The sequence below is a fragment of the Myotis nattereri genome (genome assembly GCF_964212035.1).
Source record: "Myotis nattereri genome assembly, chromosome: 9".
Lineage (NCBI taxonomy): Eukaryota > Metazoa > Chordata > Mammalia > Chiroptera > Vespertilionidae > Myotis > Myotis nattereri.
The window spans coordinates 44,011,726-44,034,684 of record NC_138084.1 but is presented as its reverse complement, the minus strand read 5'-3'; the positions used below and the strand labels follow the sequence as shown (position 1 = coordinate 44,034,684).

The following is a 22,959-nucleotide window of genomic DNA, read 5'->3' as shown; positions in this document are numbered from 1 at the left end:
ACACCCATCTCATATAGTCATGCTATATTATGATTCCTGTTTTACAGATAACTGGCTTACACAGAAGTAGTTTTTTAATATTGGCACTATAACACAGTCACAGGTTTTCTAATTATAGTTCCTATGCTCTTTTCACTACAGTATTGAATCTATAGTGAAAATGAATCATTTTCTCAACTTTGGTAAACAAATATTCAGAAGTTTTACTGTCCTGAAAGAATCTTAGATTCCAAATGAGTGCATTCTATTTCTTCTGCTGTAAATTATGACCATGATGGTATTAAGTTTGAGCAACTAACTGCAGAGTACAGTTAAGGAGTTTATTTTCATCCCGGTTAGTTCCAAATGCTCTCAGTATTTCTGTTCTCCAGATACAATCAAGGAGTAAGCAATTAGATACTCCTGGGAGGCAGGGACTGACACTTGCATTTATATAAGAGAAGCCCTTTGTTTAGTTCAAAACTAGAAATGGTGAGAATAAAAGAACTAAGAGTTACTGCTTTTTATATTTCAAAAGCAAAGCCTGAGTTCTTGCCAAATAAGTTAAAAATACTCTTGTTAATGAAAATTTTTAATCAAATACTTGATTTGCTAAATTTTTTTGTTCAATGTAATTGTTTTTTCTCCATGCAAGGTATTTTGTCATTGTTCTTCTCTAAAACTTTGTTCTGTTAATCATGGGTTCACTCTCCCTCCTACCCCAGAATGATATGGTAAGTGCATGGTTTATCTGAAAATAAAATGATTTTTTTAACGTAAAAATTTTTTTCTAATGTATACCTCTGTTCACTTCAAAAAATAAAAGTAAATGAAAGTATCTATATTATAATTGTTTCTGATTAGATATGGCTGTGCTGGTGCTGGAAGTAATCACCAAACTTGATCATCTTCCAATTGGTAGAGTTCAGATCAATGGATTAGCCAAGCTTTCTCCAACCCATCATATCAATGGATTTTTCAACATTGTTTCACCAACATCTAAGAAACTTGGAGAACTCCAGGTAAAGATATTTTAATTCTTAGTTGCATAGAATAAAAATTTGGGAGCACAAATAGGTGAGTCTGTTTGTAGGATAGATAGGTACATGACTCCTATATACCATGTTAATTCCCACTTAATGCCTTTGTTCAGATTTTTACCCAAAGGTATATAATATACCTTTGTTTCCCACTTATTCTTGATATTTTTTTCTATTGCTAGATATTCAAATTCACTAATCTTTTTAAAAATAATTTATTTTTATTGTTTAAAGTATTCCCCCATTGACCTCTCCCCAGCTACTCCCACCCGCCAGCACATGCCCTCATCCCCCTACTGTCTATGTCCATTGGTTATGCTCATATGCATGCATACAAGTCCTTTAGTTGATCACTTAACCTCCCACCCACCCACCCCCGCCTTCCCTCTTAGGTTGGATGGTCTGTTTGATGCTTCTATGACTCTGGCTCTATTTTTGTTCATCAATTAGTGTTGTTCATTATATTCTACAAATGAGTGAGATCATGTGATATTTATCTTACTCCAACTGGCTTATTTCACTTAGCATAATGCTCTGCAGGTCCATTCATGCTGTTACAAATGGTAAGAGCTCCTTCTTTTTTACAGGACCATAGTATTCCATTGTGTAGATGTACCACAGTTTTTTAATCCACTCATCTGCTGATGGGCACATAGGCTGTTTCCAAATCGTAGCTATTGTAAATTGTGCTGCTATGAACATAGGGGTGCATATATCCTTTCTGATTGGTGTTTCTGATTTCATGGGATATATTCCTAGAAGTGGAATAACTGGGTCAAGTGGGAGTTCCATTTTTAATTTTTTGAGGAAACGCCATACTGTTCTCCACAGTGGCTGCACCAGTCTGCGTTCCCACCAGCAGTGCACAATGGTTCCATTTTCTCCACATCCTCGCCAGCACTTGTTTGCTGATTTGTTGATGATGGCCATTCTGACAGGTGTGAGGTGGTACCTCATTGTCGTTTCAATTTGCATCTCTTGGATGATTAGTGACTTTGAGCATGTTTTCATATGTCTCTTGGCCTTCTGTATGTCCTCTTTTGAAAAGTGTCTATTTAGGTCCTTTGCCATTTTTTGATTGTTTTGTTTATCTTCCTTTTGTTAAATTGTATGAGTTCCCTGTAAATTTTGTAGGTTAAACCCATATCGGAGATAACATTGGTAAATATGTTCTCCCATGCAGTGGGCTTTCTTGTTTTATTGATGGTTTCTTTTGCTGTGCCGAAGTTTTTTATATTGATGTAGTCCCATTTGTTTATTTTCTCCTTAGTTTCCAGCGTCCTAGGAGCTATATCAGTAAAGATATTGCTATGACATATGTCTGCTATTTTGCTGCCTATGGATTCTTCTAAGATTTTTATGGTTTCCCATCTTATGTTTAAGTCTTTTATCCGTTTTGAGTTTATTTTTGTGTATCGTGTAAGTTGGTGGTCTAGTTTCATTTTTTTGCATGTATCTGTCCAATTTTCCTAACACCATTTATTGAAGAGACTGTGTTGACTCCATTCTATGCTCTTGCCTCCTTTGTCAAATATTAATTGAGCATAATGGCTTGGGTCAAATTCTGGGTTCTCTGTTCTGTTCCATTTGTCTATACGTCTGTTCTTGTGCCAGTACCAGGCTGTTTTGAGAACAGTGGCTTTGTAATACAGCTTGATATCTGATATTGTGATCCCTCCAACTTTGTTCTTCTTTCTCAGGATTGCTGCAGCTATTCAGGGGTCTTTTTTTATTCCATATGAACTTTTGGAGAGTTTGTTCTATGTCTGTGAAGAATGCCATTGGTATTTTAATGGGGATTGCATTGAAGCTATAGATTGCTTTGGGCAGTATGGATATTTTAATGATGCTGATTCTACCAATCTATGAACACGGTATATTCTTCCATTTGTTTATGTTTTCCTCTATCTCTTTTTTCAATGTCCTGTAGTTTTCCAAGTACAGGTTTTTTTACCTCCTTAGTTAAGTTTATTCCTAGGTATCTTAATTTTTTTTATGCGATGGTAAATGGGATTGTTGTTTTAGTTTCTTTTTCTGTGAGTTCATTATTGGTGTATAAAAAAGCCATAGAGTTCTGGGTGTTGATTTTGTATCCTGCTACATTGACAAATTCATTTATTAAGTCTAGTATTTTTTTGATGGAGTCTTTGGAGTTGTCTGTGTACAATATCATGTCATCTCCAAATAATGACAGTTTTACTTCTTCTTTTCCAATTTGGATGCCTTTTATTTCTTCTTCTTGGCTGATCGCTATGGCTAGCACTTACAGTACTATGTTGAACAGGAGTGGTGAATGTGGGCATCCCTGTCTTGTTCTTAGAAGAAATGGGCTTAGTTTTTGCCCATTGAGTATGATGTTGGCTATAGGTTTGTCATATAGGGCTTTTATTATGTTGAGATAAAAGAGAGAACTAGAGACTTATAATTTTCAAAAGAAATGGAAGAAGGCATTTTCTTTATGGAAGAGAATATTCCTAATGACGAAATAAAGCAAACAAAATGAGACTATCAAAAGTTTGCATTTATGAAACAAATTACAGAAGCATAATCAGTATGTAGAAAAGATGCATCATGAAAATGGAATAAACAGAAATGTATTGAAATTTAAGCTCCCTCTATTCCCACTTTGCTGAGAGTTTTTATCAAGAAAGGGTATGAATTTTGTCAAATGTTTTTTCTGCATCAATTGGTATGATTATGTGATTTTTTTTCTCAATTTTTTTATGTGATGTGTCACACTTATTGATTTGCAGATATTGTATCAGCCTTCCATCCCCAGAGAAAAATGCTGGAACCGATTTACTAGAATTTTGTTACGGATCTTTTTTTGTACAGTGTCAATCTGTTCTTAATCCCATCAATCATGTTTTCATTTCAGATACTGTTTTACATCTCTTTAAAAGTTACATTTTTTAAATTTTATTTTTTTAAGTTTATCTTTTTTAAAAATAAGTTTTTATTTCTTAATTACAGTTGACATACAATATTATATTAGTTTCAGGTGTACAACTCAGTGATTAAACATTTATATAATTTAGGAAATGATCAACCCAGTAACAAATTTCATATATTAAATGTACAATTTATTTTTTGCTTTACATTCATATTTTCTTTTGCATTCTTGAGCATTAAGAGCATCTATATAATAATAGTTGTTTCAAGATCCTATCTATTACTTTTACTATCTCTGTCATTTGTTTGTTTTATTTTATTTCAGTGTTCTTGAGATAGTAGGGCTCTTCCTGCTTCTTGTAATTTTTGATTGCATCCTGGACATTGTGAATTTACATGTTCTGTACTTGATTTTTTTTTTTTCCTTTAAGGAGTATTGGACTCTAGCAGGTAGTTCAGTTACTTCCCAGTATTAAATATATCCGTTTTCATATTTAAAAAGCTACTGAGGTCCCAGTTATGAAAAAAAATTAGAAACAATCAGGGAAATTGGAATGTTGACTTAATTTTTGACAATATTAAAAATATTATTAATGCTTTATATATGCTAATGGTAACATGTTTATGTTCTGGAAAGGGAAAGAATCCTCATATTATTACTAAAGTATTTACAGAAGAAATGGTATGATATCTAGGACTTGTGTCACAATATCCCAGTGGTATAAATGAAATGTGATTAGTCATGTGATGATAATTATTGAAACTGAATAATGAATACCTGAGTTCATTTTACCAATTATTTCTAATTTTGTGTTTTAAATTTTTCTTAATAAAAACACTTTTCATATTAAAAAATTTTTTTGGAATGGCCCTTTGAGTATAACACAATGGATGAAAACTAACTTACACCAAGGTATAAACATTGTGACATTTCAGAATATTAAAAATAAGACAATCCAATAAGCTTCCAGAGAAAGGGAGAGTCACATACAAAGAACTGGGAAGTAGTATTGCTTCAGGCTTCTGAATAGAAATATTAGGAGCCAGAAGACAATTCAGTAATACCTTTAGAATGTTGAATAAACATAGACTAGCCTGGCTGGTGTGGTTCAGTGGTTGAGCATAGAGTTATGAAACAGGAGATCATGGTTTGATTCCCGGTCAGGCCCAGGCCCAGGTTTGAGGCTCAATCTCCAGTGGAGGGTGTGCAGGAGGCAGCCTATCAGTGATTCTCTCTCATCATTTCTGTCTTTCTCTCCCTCTCTTCCTCTATGAAATCAATAAAAAATATATATATTAAAAAGCTTTTTATCTTAATAATTTTGTGTCAGAAATACCACTTATTTTATTAGTTTTTAAAAAACAAATCCTGCTTAAATTTCAATACATTTCTGTTTATTCCATTTTCATGATGCATCTTTTCTACATACTGATTATGCTTCTGTAATTTGTTTCATAAATGCAAACTTTTGATAGTCTCATTTTGTTTGCTTTATTTCGTCATTAGGAATATTCTCTTCCATAAAGAAAATGCCTTCTTCCATTTCTTTTGAAAATTATAGGTCTCTAGTTCTCTCTTTTATGAATACTAGTACAAGAAGTATTTCACTTTCCTCTTGATTCTACTGTAAGAAAGACAGCAACCTACATAACACAGAGACATTGAGGCAATATTACAAACAATTCTATTAATTTGAGAATTTATATAAATTAAATCAATTCTTTGAAAACCACACTACCAGAAATCACTCAAAATGAAATACGTAACTTGCATAGACCTCTAAACTATTAAATAAATTGAATTTGTAGTTTAAAACCTTCAAAAAAAGAAATCTGGTTTAGGGAAAAAGCAAAACTCAGTGGTGGGCCAGCCAGCAGGTCAATGTTAAGGCCAGGGACACAACAATTATTCTCAGTGTCTCCTTTGTTTCTAGAATACATTTTCAGTCTTTTGGCAAGTGATGAATTGCAAGGGAACACTTGCTGGTATTCACATTTGGGCAGCCAGGATTTTATGTGACGCTATTACAATGATCACTGCGCAGAGTATTTGTCCCACTGCATTCCTGTCTGTTGTCTTTGTAGATTGATGATGAATAGATTTAAAAGACTATGTTATTTGATTCATGAACAGAATTCTCATTAAGACCCAAGTATGTTTTATTGAATCTGTGCCTTAGCAGTTTCTCTGCCCAGATTATTTCATTGACCTTCCCAGAGACATCTTAAAGCATCTAACTGCAGTCTTTCATTTTTGTTTGATTCTCTTTGGCTGCTTAAATAATTCTTGCTGCTTTTTTTGTTATTGTAACTGAACTTTCAATACAGCTATTCTTTTCTTTTGGAGTATATTCAACTTTCTTGTGTAGAGTTGTGCTCTAGAATCTAATTTATTTTCTATTCCTCATTAGGCTTTTCAGATGACTGGAGAACCTTTTAATGGGGAACCTGAACTCACAGGAATGAGATGATAAAGGAAATTTCAAGTGATTACTTTTTGTCTAAGTGTTTCTCCCTTCTCACCCTGCCTTATTCCCAGCTTAGAACGAGGGCCTTATTTTTCTCGAATAACTAACAATGACGACATGGGAGATAATGTCACTCTTCTATTGTTCAGTTTATTAGTCATTAGGCATACTAGACTTGTACACCGTGTACTATGCTAATTAGTCCACAGAAAAAGAATATGACAGTCCATGCCTTCAAGGATTTCATAATCAGGATGAAAAATAAGCTGCAAGTTACAAATACCTCCTCTAAGCCTCTCTTGGTTCTTTGTAATCTTCAAATTAGGGTAATATACTTTTCTGACAGTGTTATATGAGCTTTTCTGTGTGAGGAACTTAGCACAGCTTCTGTTCTATAGTAAAGTGTTCAATAAGAGATGGTTATATTGAGTAAGCAGAAACATGAAGGAAGGGAGTGGCTATGACATCTCTTCCTGGATACAAAGAAGTTTACACAGAAAAAGTAATACTGACGAAATTGCACGTACAAAGGCATAAGGGAATGAATATAAGGTGCATTTAGAGAACCCTAAGTAATTGGTTTACCTACAAGAGAGGGTTGGAGGAGGGAAGAACAGTGAGAGGTGAGGCTTCTGAGGTAGGCAGGAATTTTAACTTGGTCCTATAAGGAATGGGGGACGTTAATTTATAGTAAGCAAGGAGTCTCAAAATTAGTCAATACTAAAGACAAGTTCTCGTATATTACATGTCTCTTTCAGGTCTCACTTGCCCTGGAGCCTCTGTCAGAAACTTATGACAGCTACAACCCTCTTCTTACTACTGACATGACAGAAAGTGCACTTTTATCTGAGGAGGGATTCAGGAAATATACTGAACCCAGGAATACTCAGTTTCTGGTTCCATCAAGACCTCGCAGGATATCTACCACCAAAATTAATGGAAAAGAATTAACAGCCAATAGTAGTAGATCAACCACTCCAAGGTAATTACCACACCTAATACCAGTCAGTCTGTCAGCTAATTCCCACTACACTCATAATTTCTGACTTTCATTTTGTGATTGGGTAAAAGACTAAAGGTAGGCACTTATTTAGCAAATAGTGTCTTGTCCAGTACCAACTACTGGGCATAGGAATTAATAAGACATACAGAACAGTCATGGGGTTGGAAAATACAGTGTAGGAAGTATAATCAATAATATTATAATAACAATAACATGATGCCAAGTAGGTACTAGAATTATTGGGGGGATCACTTTGTAAGTTATATAATGTTTAATCGCTGTACTGTACACCTGAAACTAATATAAAATATTGAAAGACAACTGACATTGAAAAATAAAATAATAAGACATAATTCCTGTTTTTGAGGTCTGCTTACAGTCTAGTGGGGAGGCCAACATTCAGGTAAATAAGTATGACTAAGTCATGTGCAGATGACATGAGATGTCCATGAGGAAAGAGGGAAAGGCAGTATTTTGTAAAACAGAATAGAGTAAGAGGAATAGCTTTTGATTTTAAATAATATTGAAGCATTTGCTTTGTGTCAGGCCCAGCACTTTATCCACAACCACACAGAAGTAGGCAAAGCATCTATTACTTCATTTGGGACATGAAAAACAGATTACAAAATCTAAGCTACACTGCTACTGCTATAAACCACTGATCCACTTTCTGTCTCTGACAAAGTGGAATGTTACCATATGGAGAATAAACTGCTGATGGTTTTTATTTTAAAACAGGGGAAAGGACCACTTGTACTTTGCAGAGAACTCTGATAGAATAAAGGACTCTTTTTTTGGACTACAGCATCATCTTAATTCAGGGCAGAGCTTAGAGTCTATGTCTCTGAAAGGCAAAGCCCCGCAGAAACAGATGTCTCTTCTCAACAGTTCTGAATTGCAGCCTCAAATTAGGACAGTTGCCAAGAGTCACAGTGATTCTTGCATTCTTTCTTCAAACAGTCCCCCTACCAAAGACCTTCTTTCGGGTATGTATATGTTGTGAACTGAGACTAAACTATATTTACTGGGATTACGCTGCTTTTTAGCCAGCCTACAAAGAGAACCAAAACTTCTGTTTGAACTAAATAGCCAAATAAAAGAACCCAGAATTTCTCACCGCTTAAAGGCAGCTCTATTAAACCATTAAGTTACTTCTAAATACTAGGTGCTTATAATTGTAGGTTTAGGAAAGAAACCTGGTGATGGGGGAAATCCTTTATCATAGAAAAAATATTAGTTCTTATTTGTACTGAAGTAATTCAAGGCAGATAAGGTTTTGCCTCAGTACCAGCATTTACTGGTATGACTGTGCAGAGGCTGGTACTCAGTCTGCTTCACATCCTGAAAACTGGCCGCAGAGGGACACAGTCAGTGCACAGCACTGCTGACCATAAGCCTGGGAATTAGACATGACTTGCAGCAAACAGAAGTAGAAAGGAGTCACTTTACCTGTGTAAGGGCTTAGACTGAAATAAAAAAGCAAATAGGAACTGGATCGGGTTATCTCAAGTTAGGGACTGGTATTTTAAAGGAAATGAGGTAACTTACATTACACTGTTATGGTCAATTATATATCTCTGTGACATTGAGAGCATGACAAGAATTTGTTTCCATCCTCACAAGTAAAATTTCCAAAGTAGAAAGTCTGCAGCATTAGCAGAAAAATCTTTGAAATAACTGGGTACATAATTTACATTAGTAAGGGTACGTTTTTCATGAAAAAATTTTGTTTATATTTGTAAAATTGAAATGTCTTTGCTCCCCTATTTTTAAAAATATACTCTGATTATAATCTACTAGAGGCCCAGGGCACGAAATTCATGCACTAGGGGGTGGGGGTCCCTCAGCCCAGCTTGCCCCCTCTCACAGTCCAGGAGCCCTCAGGGGATGTCCTAAGCCGCAGTCTGGCTGTGGAGGCTCGGAGCAGCCGTGTGTGTGTGTGTGTGTGTGTGTGTGTGTGTGTGTGTGTGTTTGTGTGTGTCCGCTATGGGGAAAGGGGGTAGTGCGGCGTGGCCAGGCCGGGCCCTGAGTAGTACCACCGCTGCTACCACTGTCATTAGCGTCTGGGATGCAGGCATGGGTTAAAAAGACTGAACCATACCCCAGGCCTCTCTAACCCTGAGTTTGTTCATCTGGGAGTTGAAGCAGGAGAGGCTGGGCCCCGCATTCTAGGCTCTTCAAGAAGACATCTTTTTTGCCCTCGGTCGTCTTCTCCTTTCCAGGCCTGAGGACAGCAGTGTTCTTCTTACCTTTTTTTTTTTTTTTTTTAAAGAAGGTGGAGATTTCTAAAAAAGACAAAATTACAGAGACAGAAAGCAGACCTGTGGTTGCCTGGGCTTGGGGTGGGGTTGACTGCAGATGGGCAAACAGCGTGATGGAAGCTTGAAAACAGTTTGTGTTGGTGGTTGAGCTGCTGTGGAAATTCACACATCAAACAGTATGCCTGCTGTGGGTGAGTTGTATGTCATGTAAGTGCCTCTTCAAAAAAGCTCTGTAAAGGCGTACATCTTAAAGGGAACCCTCTTAAAACCACAGTTGGTGAGGGATTACCACCTTCTAGGAACTTGATAAAACGTGTTCAGTCAATGGTGTGAACGTGAAGAAGAGTGGAGAGGGTGCTGAATTGGAAACCTTTATGTGACCTGGGCAGGTCTAAACTCTGGGTGTGTTTCCCCATTTGTGACATCCTGAGTTGATGCCCTTGGAGGGTTGAGAGGTGCCAGGGACGGCCCCTGCGGTGGCTGCCCTGCCTGGCGCTCTGTGCTGCAGATCCTCAGGCTGTCCCAGGGCCGCTGTGCCTTCGCCTTTGCCACAGAGCACCTCTGCCTTCCTGCCTTTGTGCGGAGAACTTCCTCCTGCCAGCTCCTGGAGCAAACACACACCAGGAACAATTGGAAAATCCGGATTGGCCTGGCCTCGTTTCCCCCCACCCCTTCAGACCAAGGGGCCCAAGCACCTCCTGGGCACTGGTACACATGGTAGGCTAGGCTTTCCTCTCCCTTTGCAGCCCTGACAGGTGACCTCAGCTGCATAGGCTCGGAGCAGGCGCCCTGTGTGTGTGTGTGTGTGTGTGTGTGTGTGTGTGTGTCTGTGTGTCTGTTGGTCTGCTGGGGGTTGCCCCCAGCCACATCAGAGGCTTGGAGCAGGCATCCCTCTGTTGATCTCTCAGACTCTGGGCTGTGCCTGCGTGTTGTTCTCTCAGGCTAGGGGCCAAGCCTGGCCCCTCCTCCTGAGCTGGTTGTGACCTTTATGGAGTCTCGACCTCATTTGCATATTACCGCTTTATAGATTCACTAGAGGCCTGTTGCACAAAGAGATTCGTGCAATAGGCCTTCCTTTCCCCTGGCTGCTGGCACCAGTTTGCCTCCGGCACCCAGGGCCCAGGCCTTCACTCTGGCGAGTTCTGGCCGGAGCCGGCCCTGGAAACGTCAGGCCTCGCTGCTCCGCTGGCCCCGGAAATGTCAGGCATCCCTGCTCCGCCGGCCCCGGAAATGTCAGGCTTCGCTCCATCGCTTGGAGCCTACGGATGCAAATTAACCATCTGGTTAAGTTTACCATCTTATATGGGTGTGGTTTATGCTACCCTAAAATAATTATAGTAGTAATATCAAAATTCGCTGGTCACAAATCACCATAAGAAATGTAATAGTAATGAAAAAGTTGAAATACTGACAAAGACACAAAGTGAGCAAATGCGGTTGGAAAAATGCCACTGATAGACTTACTCAGCACAGGATTCCCACAGACCTTCAATTATAAAACACATTATCTGTGAAATACAATAAAGTGAAGTGCAATAAAATGAGGTATGCCTATATAAGGAATATATTGAAATGTTAACAATTAGTATTCTTGGGTATGGCATTGTTGGGTGTAGCAGTTTCCTGCTGCTGCATAACAAATTACCACAAACTTAGTGGCTTAAAACAGCACCCATATTTATTAGCTAACAGTTCTGTGGACCAGAAATCCAGCAAGGTATGGCTAGGTTTTCTGCATAGGGTATCAGAGGCTAAAATCAAGGGGTCAGCCAAGCCAAGTTATCATCAGGAAGCTCTGTTCCAAGGTCATTCTTGTTGGCATAATCCTGTTCCTTTCAGTTGTACAACTGAGGTCCCATTTCCTTGCTGGCTGTAGTCAGGGGCCACTTGGCTCCTAGAGCAGCGGTTCTCAACCTGTGGGTCGCGACCCCTTTGGCGGTGGAATGACCCTTTCACAGGGGTTGCCTAAGACCATCCTGCATATCAGATATTTACATTACGATTCATAACAGTAGCAACACTACAGTTATGAAGTAGCAACGAAAATAATTTTATGGTTGGGTCACAACATGAGGAACTGTATCTAAAGGGCCAGAAGGTTGAGAACCACTGCTCTAGAGACTGCCTGAATTTTTTGCCACATGGTCCCTTCTGTCTTTAAGACAGCAGTGATACTAAGTCCTTCATAGCTTCAACTCTCTGACTTTCATATCTTGCAAACAGCTAGAGAAAACTTTTTAAAAGGTTTGGGCCCACCTTCCTATCTTAAGGTTGACTGACTTGGAACCATAATGACCTCCAAAATCCCATCAGAGCAATACCTCAATGAGCGTGTGAATAGCTGGGAGAAAGTATGTGTACACAGGAGCTGGGGAATCTTGATGGGGTTGAGGGTAGAGGGCATCTTAGGATTCTGCCTACCTTGACGAGTGATCTTTATTTTTTTTAAGCTTAGTTGTATTTTCACTAAATTACACATTAAACATGATATTTTGGGGTTTGTGTTTGCATTTTTGTGTTTTTTTAGTTTCTAAGCTATATTTTGAATTCTTTTTACTAACAAATATTAGATGTTTATAAATCTGTTTAGCTTGTTTTTTTCCTCATAGCCTGTCTATCATATCTTCTTTATTATAGAAGCTATAAAACTCTAGACTAATATGATGGTGTCTAGCCTCATTCCCTCTAAATAATTGTGGAAACTCAAGAAAAGAATACTTCCCAGTATTCCTTAGAATAATGCCACTGGTCCTAAGCTTTTTAAAAAGAAGTCTAAGAGCTAAAGTGGGGTCACATATAGTATAGTGCAGGCGTCCTCAAACTACGGCCCGCGGGCCACATGCAGCCCGCCGAAAACATTTATCCGGCCCGCCGGGTGTTTTAGCCGCCACAGTGTGCATAGGAATTTGTTCATAGTTTTTTTTTTAAACTATAGTCCGGCCCTCCAACAGTCTGAGGGACAGTGAACTGCCCCCCTGTTTAAAAAGTTTGAGGACCTCTGGTATAATGGTTAAAATCAGAGGGTAGGGAGTCATCCTGGTTCTGTATACATCTACTGCATGCATAACAGGCAAATTACTTATCCTCTGCACCTCATTTTTTTCCATCTGGAAAATGAAGGAAATAGTATCTATCTTAGAGGATTGTTGGGAGGATTGAGTGAGTTAGCACAGGGTAAGGGCTCAGTAAATGTTATCTGCTCTCCTTGTTGTTATTGTTATTTAGGGATGGGGCAAATTTTATCTATCTGAAAGTCTGAAGGCTTATCCTGACTTTTCTGTTAACCTGCTGTATGATCTTAGAAAAGTTATGGACATTTATTGGCATTCTTTGTCTATAAAAATATAAATGTGGAATAGGTTGTCACTATGGCTCCTAAAATTTAGATGGTATAGTTGTGTTTTTTGGATAAGAATGACATTAAAACTATTGGGGATAATAAAATTCAATAAGGTATCTGATACAAAAATAATATATACACATTACTAACCTTACTATGTACAAACACCAGTTGAACGAGTCAATAATGACTTCTATAAAGAAGTCAGGTCTCTTCAGAAGAGAGACTTCATTCACTGCTGTAATACCAGCATCTAAAGCAGTTCACATATTTGTTGTGAAATGAATGTTCTTAAGGAATTCCCAAACTAGTGGGGAAGGCAGACAAGTAAGCCATTACAGTGCACTGTGATAAGTCTTGTGATAGAAGCAAAGATGCTAAAGATTACAAGTATTTCTGCTGGATTTTAGATTTTTTTTGTGTTCTACTTTTGCCCTCCTCAGCTCTGTTGGAACAAGGAAATAAACTACGTAATGCCATGGTGGTTTCTGCAATGAAATCAAGCCCAGATACCAGCATGTTGTTGGACGAAGTTCATCCTCCTGTGAAGGAAGATTTTCTTAAAGCATCAACACAGTAAGCTATAAAATAAACATGAACCCCAACAGTTTATTTTTTGATAGTTGTTAACGTGTGTTTTGTCAAATTATGGACTAAATAATTTTGGAAGTATTTATTCAGCAAATAATCCTTTTTTTTTTAATATATTTTATTGGTTTTTTACAGAGAGGAAAGGAGAAGGATAGAGTTAGAAACATCGATGAGAGAGAAACATCGATCAGCTGCCTCCTGCACACCCCCTACTGGGGATGTGCCCACAACCAAAGTACATGACCTTGACTGGAATCGAACCTGGGACCTTTCAGTCCGCAGGCCGACGCTCTATCCGCTGAGCCAAACTGGTTTCGGCGTCAGCAAACAATTCTTAAAGTGGTGGAAAAGAAGCCTAAACTAAAGTTAAGATAATCGAAATCTAGACCTAGCACTGGCACTTACTAAATATGTAAATGACTAAATTCTTTGCTCCCTCTGACCAGTATGCCTGTATTTGGAATGGGGATATTCTCTCCTCCCTCTCTTACAGAAATGACATGAGATTCTAATGTAGGAAAAGGCTTTGTAAATTACGAAATTTTATGTATATTTAAGATAGTTAAATCTAAAGTGTGTTAAATTTTCCCTGCTGAGCCATCTTTTAGCTCAATTAATCTACTTTACATTATTTTCCATGTGTCAGCCTCTCAGAAAGTATTTTCCCACACCTTAGAATCAAAGCATTATCTAAGAATCAATTTAAAGACCACAATGAAGATCACCTCTTCCCTCTAACTGAGAACAAATTTTGGAAACATGACACAAAAGCTGATACCAGAGCCATACAGCTACTATTAGGCAGGTAAGAGCTCTTAACTAGCTTTCTTTGCTTTAAATTTTTTGGCTATATCATTGTGTACATTGTTCACAGATTTATCTTCATAAAGTAACACTTCCTTAGAAAAACCAAGACATTCTCTTGCTTACTTGTTGCACACTAAATAAAAACCCATTATTCATTACCCAATAAGTAAAAATTTAATCTTTAGCTTTTTATTCTTTTTTTATTTTTAGAAATTCTTTTTATTTTTTAATCCTCACCTGAGATATTTTTCCATTGATTTTTAGGAAGAGTGGAAGGGAGAAGGAGAGACAGAAACATCAATGTGAGAAACATCGATTGGTTGCCTCCCACATGTGCCTCAAGCAGAGGAGGGGCAATCGAGGTACATGCCCTTGACCAGAATCAAACCCAGGACCCTTCAGTCCACAGGCTGATTCTGTGTATCCACTGAACCAAACCGGCTAGGGCCTTTTTTTAAAAAACAGTTTTTATTTATTTCAGAGAGGAAGGGAGAGGTAGAGAAAGATAGAAACATCAATGATAAGAGACAATCATTGATCGGCTGCCTCCTGCAAGCCCCACACTGGGGATCGAGCCCACAACCCAGGCATGTGCCCTTGACCGGAATCGAACCCAGGACCCAGCAGGCCGACACTCTATCCGCTGAGCCAAACCAGCCAGGGCCACCTTTTCATTCTTTTTTTTTTTTTTTAATATATTTCTTTATTGATTTCAGAGAAGAAGGGAGAAGGAGAGAAAGAGATAGAAACATCAGTGATGAGAGAGAATCACTGACTGGCTGCCTCCTGCACACCCCCCACTGGGGATCGAGCCCGCAACCCAGGCATGTGCCCTTGGCCAGAATCAAACCCAGGACCCTTCAGTCCACAGGTTGACACTCTATCCACTGAGCCAAGCCGGCCAGGGCCACCTTTTCATTCTTATCTCCCAACTCTATCCCCAACACCAGTGTTAAAGTATAATGAAAAGAGAATAGATTTTACATAGACACAAGTTGAAATTTGGAGTCTGTCTCTTATTACCTATTAGGGGCCCGGTGCACAAAATTCGGTCATGGGTAGAGTCCCTAGGCCTGGCCGGCGAACAGGGCCGAATTGCAGGGCGACCGGCAAAGTGATGTGGGGGAGGGGGAATGGCCCCACTGGCACCTGCGTTGGCTGGCCTGCGGGCTGAGGGCAGCTCCTGCATTGAGCATTTGACCCCAGGTGGTCAGTGCACATCATAGCGGCCAGTCGTTCTGCCATTCAGTCAATTTGCATATTAGGCTTTTATTATAGAGGATGTGACTTGCACAATTAGAAAAAAATAAGCAGGGTTCTAATTGTAAAGGAGCAAGTAAAATTATCTCTAGTCACAGGTGACAGGATCTGGTATATGGAAAATCCTAAGGAATGCACTAAAAAATAATTAGAACTAACAAATTCAAGAAGATTGCAGGATAAAAGATTAATATAAAAAAATAAGTTGTATCCTATATAATAAAACCCAAATATGCAAATCGACCAAATGGTTGAATGACCAGCCGCTATTATGTGCACTAACCACCAGGGGGCAGACACTCAATGTCTGCCCCCCGAGAGGGAGGTGACTGGCAGCAGCGAGAGGGGTGCAGGGCCTGCCAGTGGAAAATGAAATTAATAAATAATTCATTTACAGTAACATTGATAAGAATAAAGTACTTAGGGATAAATTTAACAAAAGTACAAAATATGAACTCTGAAAACTGCAACACACTGTTGAAAAAAATTTTAAAGATCTGAAACCTGGGGGGGGGACCCCATGTTTATTATTCAATGTAATCCCTATTGAAATCACAGCTGACTTCTTTGTGGAAATTGACAAGCTGATTTATAAAATTCCTATGAAATTGCAAGTGATTCAGAATAGCCAAAGCAATCTTGAAAAAGAATTTAGGAGGAGGATTCACACCTCCCTATTTTTGAACTTCCTACAAAGCAACAGTAATCAAGTCAGTTTGGTACTGGCATAAAAACAAACATATAAATCAATAGACTAGTCTAAAAAATAAACCTATGTGTCTATATTCAACTGATATTCTACAAGAACAACAACAACATTCAAATAGTCTTTTTAACAACTCATGCTGGGATAGCTGGCTAGCCACACATTTTTTAAAAATGAAGTTGGAACCTTACCTCAAATCATGTACAAAAATTAACTCAAAATGGATCAAATAGCTAAACAGAAGAGCTAAAACTATAAAACTCTTGGAAGAAAACATAGAGGTAAATTTTTATGACCTTCATTTGGGAAAGGATTCTTAGATATGATACCAAAGCATAAACAACAACAAATAGATAAATTAGAAATAGTAAAACTTTAAAATATTTGCCCTGGTCAGTATGGCTCAGTTGGAGTGTCGTTCCATGCTCCAAAAGATCTTGGGTTTGATTCCTGGTCAGGGCACATACCCAGGTTAAAGGTTCAATTCCCAGTTGGGGTGCATGTAGGAGGCATGTTTCTCTCTCTTTTTTTTAAACATATTTTTATTGATTTCAGAGAGGAAGGGAAAGGGAGAGAGAGATAGAAACACCAATGATGAAAGAGAATAACCGAAGCAGTTCCTCTGAAAGAGATTCAGAAAGTAAATGAGCAACTTCTACACATCAGACAAATGAGAAAATAACCCTGCAACTGCACCACACAGTCGGGAGAGAAGCCCTAACTCCTAGCTTCTCCTTGAATACAATTTGGACCACACATCTAGTGCTCCAACTTTTAGAACTCCCACCACAAAGAGACGGGGCTCCCAAAATGTCTAGCTCTGAAAACTAACAGGGCTTATGTACACAAGACTATAACAAACAAAGATTAGAAAAATGGTTTCTAGGGGGGCCAGGAGAAATAGGGAGTGATTGATAAAAAGGTACAAACTTTCAGTTATAAGTTGAATAAGGTCTGAGGTGACTAGTTGATAACACTGTATTGTAAAATTGAGACTTGCTAAGAGAGTAGAACTTAAATGTTTTCACCCCTCCCCAAAAAGAGTAAATATGTGAGGTGAAGGATATTTTACTAGTAATTAATTCAATGGGGAGAATCCTTTCACAGTGTATACGTATATCAAATTATCACATTATACACTTTTAATATTTTATAATTTTGTCAATTATATCTCAGTTAAGCTGGAAACAAACAAAATGAAAGGCTTTTCCACCAGCTCCATGGAAGACAATAGAGAAATGCTTTCAGAATTCTGAATTTTCAACCTCAAATTCCATTCTCAGTCACTATTAATCAAGTGTAAGGGTAAAGTAAAAATGTTTTCATGTATCCAGGGTCTCAAGTTTACCTCTCCTGAGCAGATTTAAGTTCTGTGTCATATTTAGAGAATGCACACTCCTTTGGGGAGCTGACAGGGCTTCACTGGGAATATTTCACTGGGGGAGGGGGTAGATGGAGACACATTTCTCCTGTGTTTGACCAAACTGAGAGGAAATTTTCAGTTCTCTTGGAGAATTCAATAATGAAATACTAATAGGCACATAGAAAACTAGATGAAAATTAAGGCAGTTATTAAAAGAAGGAAAACTAAAAGTTGTTTATGAAAGTGTAAAAAATTATACTTGGCTCTGATATTATGTAAACCCTGAAAAATAACTGCAAGAAAAAGTAATATAACTAAATTGAGAAGATGGGTGGAAGGGAAATCTTTGTCAAAGAGTAGTGGTATAAAAGAGTGCATTCTTCATTTTTCGTAATAGGAAGTCCATAAATCATTTAGAAAAGGAAAAAAATCAGAAAATGGCAGTACACGTGTTATTTAGCAATGTGAAAATAAATACTAGAAGAAATACCTTAGTGAGTTGAAAGTAAGGAAGCAGGCCGCTACTATTTTTTATTATGTCCTGTAATTCTATTTTAGTTTTAAAACAGGTACATGTATTCTTTGATTTTAAAATGTTTAAGATGTAAAAGAGAGGAAAGTGCTGAGAGCATGCTTGTCTTATAGCAAAGAGCACAGGCAACTTCCAGCCCCGCCCCACCCCCTCTTTTTTTATTTATTTATTATTTTTTATTATTTTTGTTGTTAATCCTCACCCGAGGATATTTTTCCTTTTTTTTTTTTTTTTTAAGAGAGCGTAGAAGTGAGAGGGAGAGAGAGAGAGAAACATCGATGTGAGAGAAACACATCAATTGGCTGCCTCACGTATGTGCCCCAACCAGGGCTGGGGCTTGAGCCTGCAATCCTACAGTCAGTGGGCCAAAGCTCTATCCACTGGAGCAAACTGGCCAGGGCGCATCCCTCTTTTTTTTCCATTCTCCTTTCTCCTGCCCTCCCAGCTGCACAGGAATCCCAGGCGTCTGTCCTGTGCAAAATAGCTCTGACCTCTCCCAGTTTCTGGTACAAGTACGTCCAAAATATTGCATGGAGGGAAATGGCATGCCCTTTCAGTGTGTCATAGACAGTAGAATAAATTCAAAGAAATGTTAATTTGAAAAAAGTAAAAGGTGGAGGACTATATACTGAACAGCAGAGATCTTGCTAACTTTAAGGGAATGCAAGGGGGCGGGGAGAACAGCAAGCAAATGAGTATGTGGGGATGAAGGGGGGATCATAATTGGCAAGCGAGAGTTGTATAGAATACCAAGAAGTAGAGCTTCACAAAGGAGCAGTACACAGAAGCTGCAGAGAAGCCATGTCAATTGGGAAGTTGTTAGTTGGGTTTTGGTAGTTAGGAAGTTGTTCTGACCTTTGAGGGAGAGATTACTGTAGAGCAGTGGTTCCCAACTGGGGCAATTCTCCCCTGGTCCCCATGGGACATTTGGTAATTATCTGGAGACATTTGGGGTTGTCAAAACTGGGGTAGTGCTACTGGCATCTGGTAAGTAGAGTCCAGGGATCCAAAATGCACAGATAGCTCCCAGTGACAAAAGAATTATCTTAACCAACATGTCAGTAGTGCTAAGATTGAGAAATTCTGCTATAGATTAAGGAACGGTGAGGAAAAGAACCTGTTAGTTGCAAGAAATATAGGAGCATGATCTAATTTGAAGGTATTTATTGTGTCCTATATTCCTGAGAAATCAAAGAAGGGGATAAAGTATAGCAGCTAGTTTGAAAGGGAAGCGGAGTTGAAAGAATAATTGAAATGTTTAGCATAGTGTCCGGCACAGATTAAGTGTTTAATACATACTGCTTTCATTATGAAGAACATGTTTATTAAGAATTCAGTAGGTTCATTAACAGATTTTCATTAGTTACTACAGGAGAAACAAACATGAAATATACATATGCTTATATGCTTATCTTATTAGTTTACAAATTCTGTAAGTAGGGTATCTATTTTACTCACTTCTATATTCTACAAAAAACTGATCTTGCCATAATTAACCCTAAATCACATTTTTGCTTAGTGAAGAAAGCATATTTATGAATTAGCCATTCTTCACAAAAACAACATATAACATTTAACACATTATAGTTAATTATTTCCCTTTTTTTCCCCCCTCCCTGCTAGACCATAAGCAACACAAGAGTAGAGCAAGTTAGCTTAGCCATCTCTGTATCATTTAGTATCTAACACCATGCCTGGCACATAATAGGTGCCCAGTAAAGTGTTTGTTAAATAAATGAATGAAATCACAATCAGTGTCAGTAGTATATTTTTTGAATACTAGCTGTTGGCATCCCAGAGGAGGGGGAATATAATATGAAAATATTTATCAGATAGTCTCCTGTTTAATGTGAGTCTTCTGTTTAACATATCTTCATATTTAGAACTTTAGAAATTTTTGCAAAAAAAGAATAGCTCAGCTGAAACTTCTTTTAAAGTTCTGCCTTGTCTTATTTTTTTAATCTCTGCAGTGCTGAATTTTCCCAAGGTCAGTACTGGGACGGACTAGGCTCTCCTCCAGATTCTCCAGCTCCTGGGAGTGATGTGTATTGCAGCAGTGAGCCGAATGACCCTCAGTATGACCAGAGTCTCCTGGAGAACTTATTTTACACAGTACCTGTAAGTCATTGAATCTGAAGCTTTAGGAGTTATATAACAATTAAAAGTATTAATAGTATTTGTAGGGGCCAGCATCTTGCTACTTGCCAGATAGAAAGCTATCCATTTTATATACAATATTTAATTGTAATGACAACCTGAAAAGGAAAGTATTGTCCTCATTCTGCAGGTGCAGAAACAGGCCTATGAGATTAAGTGTATTGTCTAAGTACACATAGTGTTAGAACCAGGATTCAAATTCTAGTTTACCTGAGTCCAAAGCTACATTATATAGCTTCCTTAGAGCTCTTCTAAGGAAGAGCTAATGCAGGTGTACCTTTAGAACTACCCTTGACTGGTATCTTTCCAAAATATTCCAGACACACCCCTATTTACTGGTGACAAATACCTCTACTGTTCTAGCATTTTCAAAGTTCTTTCTTATATCAAGCCATATGTTCTGTTCATTGGCTTTTAGTATCTCCTAGGGTCTACACATATTAAGTTCAGTCCCTGTTCCACAAGTAATCATATTTGTGAACATTGCTGTCAGATTCCTGATTTTCCTTTTCTCCGGGTCAGAAAAGATAACTGAAATATAGGGTAGTTTATACCAGCTCACTGATAAGACAGTGAATGCTATCAGGGTTCAGAGCAAACAAGGAGAACTTTTACATGAGATTGTCAGGAGAGAGCATTATGAGGAGTTAGGGGTTTTTACTGAGACTTGAAAGATGGTATTTAGAGAGAAAAAGGATATGAAATGGGAATAGAAAGAATGACCTATCTAGAGAAGCAGTTTGTGCACTGCGAGGTATGTAAATTGACTAGATGAAAATTTCTGTGGGAGAGAAGTAGTCCATAAGGCAGGCTAGCACATTGCAGCCAGTCTGTGAAAGCCTGTGAATGTCAGATGATGCGGAAATGACATGATCATGATAGTGTTTTAGGAATGTTAATCTGGCAGTGATGTAGGGGGCTAATAAGGGAGAATGACCAGAAGCAGACAGGAAGCCACTGGGCTACTAGAGGTGTGAGAAAGACGGGGAGCCTGAGTAACAGTGGCAGTATTTGGAAAGGAGAAGATGGATTTAAAAGACATTATGAGCCTGGCCAGCAAAGCTGAATGGTTAAGTGTTGACATATGAACCTGGGGGTCACAGTTCAATTCCTGGTCACGTCATATGCCCTGGTTGCGGGCTCGATCCCCAGTGTGGGGCATGCAGGAGGCAGCTGATCAATGATTCTCTCTCAACATCATTGATGTCTCTATCTCTCTCTCCCTCTCCCTTCCTCTCTCAATTCAATAAAAATATTAATAAATAACATTATGAATCCTTAGGATTTCATGACTTCCTGCCTTCAAAATCATCACTGCCCAGCTGGAATGGCTCAGTGGTTGAGCATTGACCTATGAACCTCAGAAATACATCATCTTTTCTCCCCTTTGTCCAGTTTTCTTCCTTCTCTCCCTCCCCTCCAACAAACCTGCTTGCTTCATTAGAATATTACTGTTAATTCTCTCCCAAGTGCCTTGCTTTTGTAAAAATGTTCTGTTGTTTCTATAACAGGAGGAGCTGGGGGAGCGGGTTGTTTGCTGTCTTTGGGACCTGACTAGTAGATGAACCTGGCTCAAACAACTATGGAGGCACTTTGCTCTGTGGGATGAACTAAGAGTGACTGAATTTTGCTGATAACCTTATAGAACTCATTGTGGCACGCTTCCTTCTGGCTAGGCCCTGGGATGGAATACGTTCATGATACTACAGATTTGGGACAGGCATGCACACATGGTGGGATAAGGCCAGTCTTACACATAGAGGTGGGGTGGAGAGTGGTCGGCAGGAAGGCACCTCACGGAGGTGAGAACTAAGAGGACTCATGATTATGCAGGGGACTAGAAAAAAATCTCTCAAAGATTGGCTACTCTCCCCAACCTCTTCCCTCACTCCATTTCCACCCCTACCTCTGAACTTCTGGGCACAGTAACTCAGAGATGGATGGCCAAAGTGTTCAAACCTGGGTGAAGGGGTTTGGCTATTGCTGCTCTTCCCCTGGACCATACACCCCTCTGGTGCTGGAACCCTTCAGTGGAGTTGTGGCCTGTTCTGGAGGCTGGGATGATAGGCCAAGATGTAAAGTTTATTCCCCATGTTAAATTTTTTTCCTTCATGTCTAACCATCTCTGAGGTTCTATTCCTAGTAAAAGGGACTAACTCTACCTGGGCCAACCCCAGTCATTTAAAAAAGATGGAGGTCTCAAGTATGGACGCCTCCTCTCCCCCTGGAGGTATGTGCCTACCATACTTCCTTCCCCTGCCCTTTTCAAACCTTTTTCCGGTTAGGTTTGTTACTCTGTTCTCTTCTTTCTAATTTTATGCTGCTACTGTGTCACCCAGGGGACAGATGGCCTTCTTTGTCATCTTCACTCTTCACCCCAGAGAGGAATCAGCCATAACTCAATCATCCAACCCCACCCAAAGATAGTTGAGTTGGTGCATGATATTTTGAGAATGTAGAGGACCCTGATGAGCCCACATGTGTCCTCCTTTAATGCCTTTGGGGCAAAGGCAGCCTTTCTTACTATCATCCATATCCCTTGAGGCTTCTACATTCTTAA

At 38.8% G+C, this 22,959-nt stretch overlaps 1 protein-coding gene across 1 annotated transcript in view; it reads left to right on the top strand.

The window, feature by feature from the left end:
- The window catches only part of C2CD3 (C2 domain containing 3 centriole elongation regulator), a 115,456-nt gene that overhangs the window by 9,633 nt on the left and 82,864 nt on the right, over positions 1 to 22,959 (top strand). Inside the window, exons 3-8 of the mRNA XM_081098720.1 lie at positions 844 to 1,001; positions 7,138 to 7,361; positions 8,121 to 8,368; positions 13,427 to 13,559; positions 14,251 to 14,379; positions 20,213 to 20,360. Coding sequence (XP_080954846.1) covers positions 844 to 1,001; positions 7,138 to 7,361; positions 8,121 to 8,368; positions 13,427 to 13,559; positions 14,251 to 14,379; positions 20,213 to 20,360 — 1,040 coding nt within the window. The remainder of the gene's footprint in view (positions 1 to 843; positions 1,002 to 7,137; positions 7,362 to 8,120; positions 8,369 to 13,426; positions 13,560 to 14,250; positions 14,380 to 20,212; positions 20,361 to 22,959) is intronic.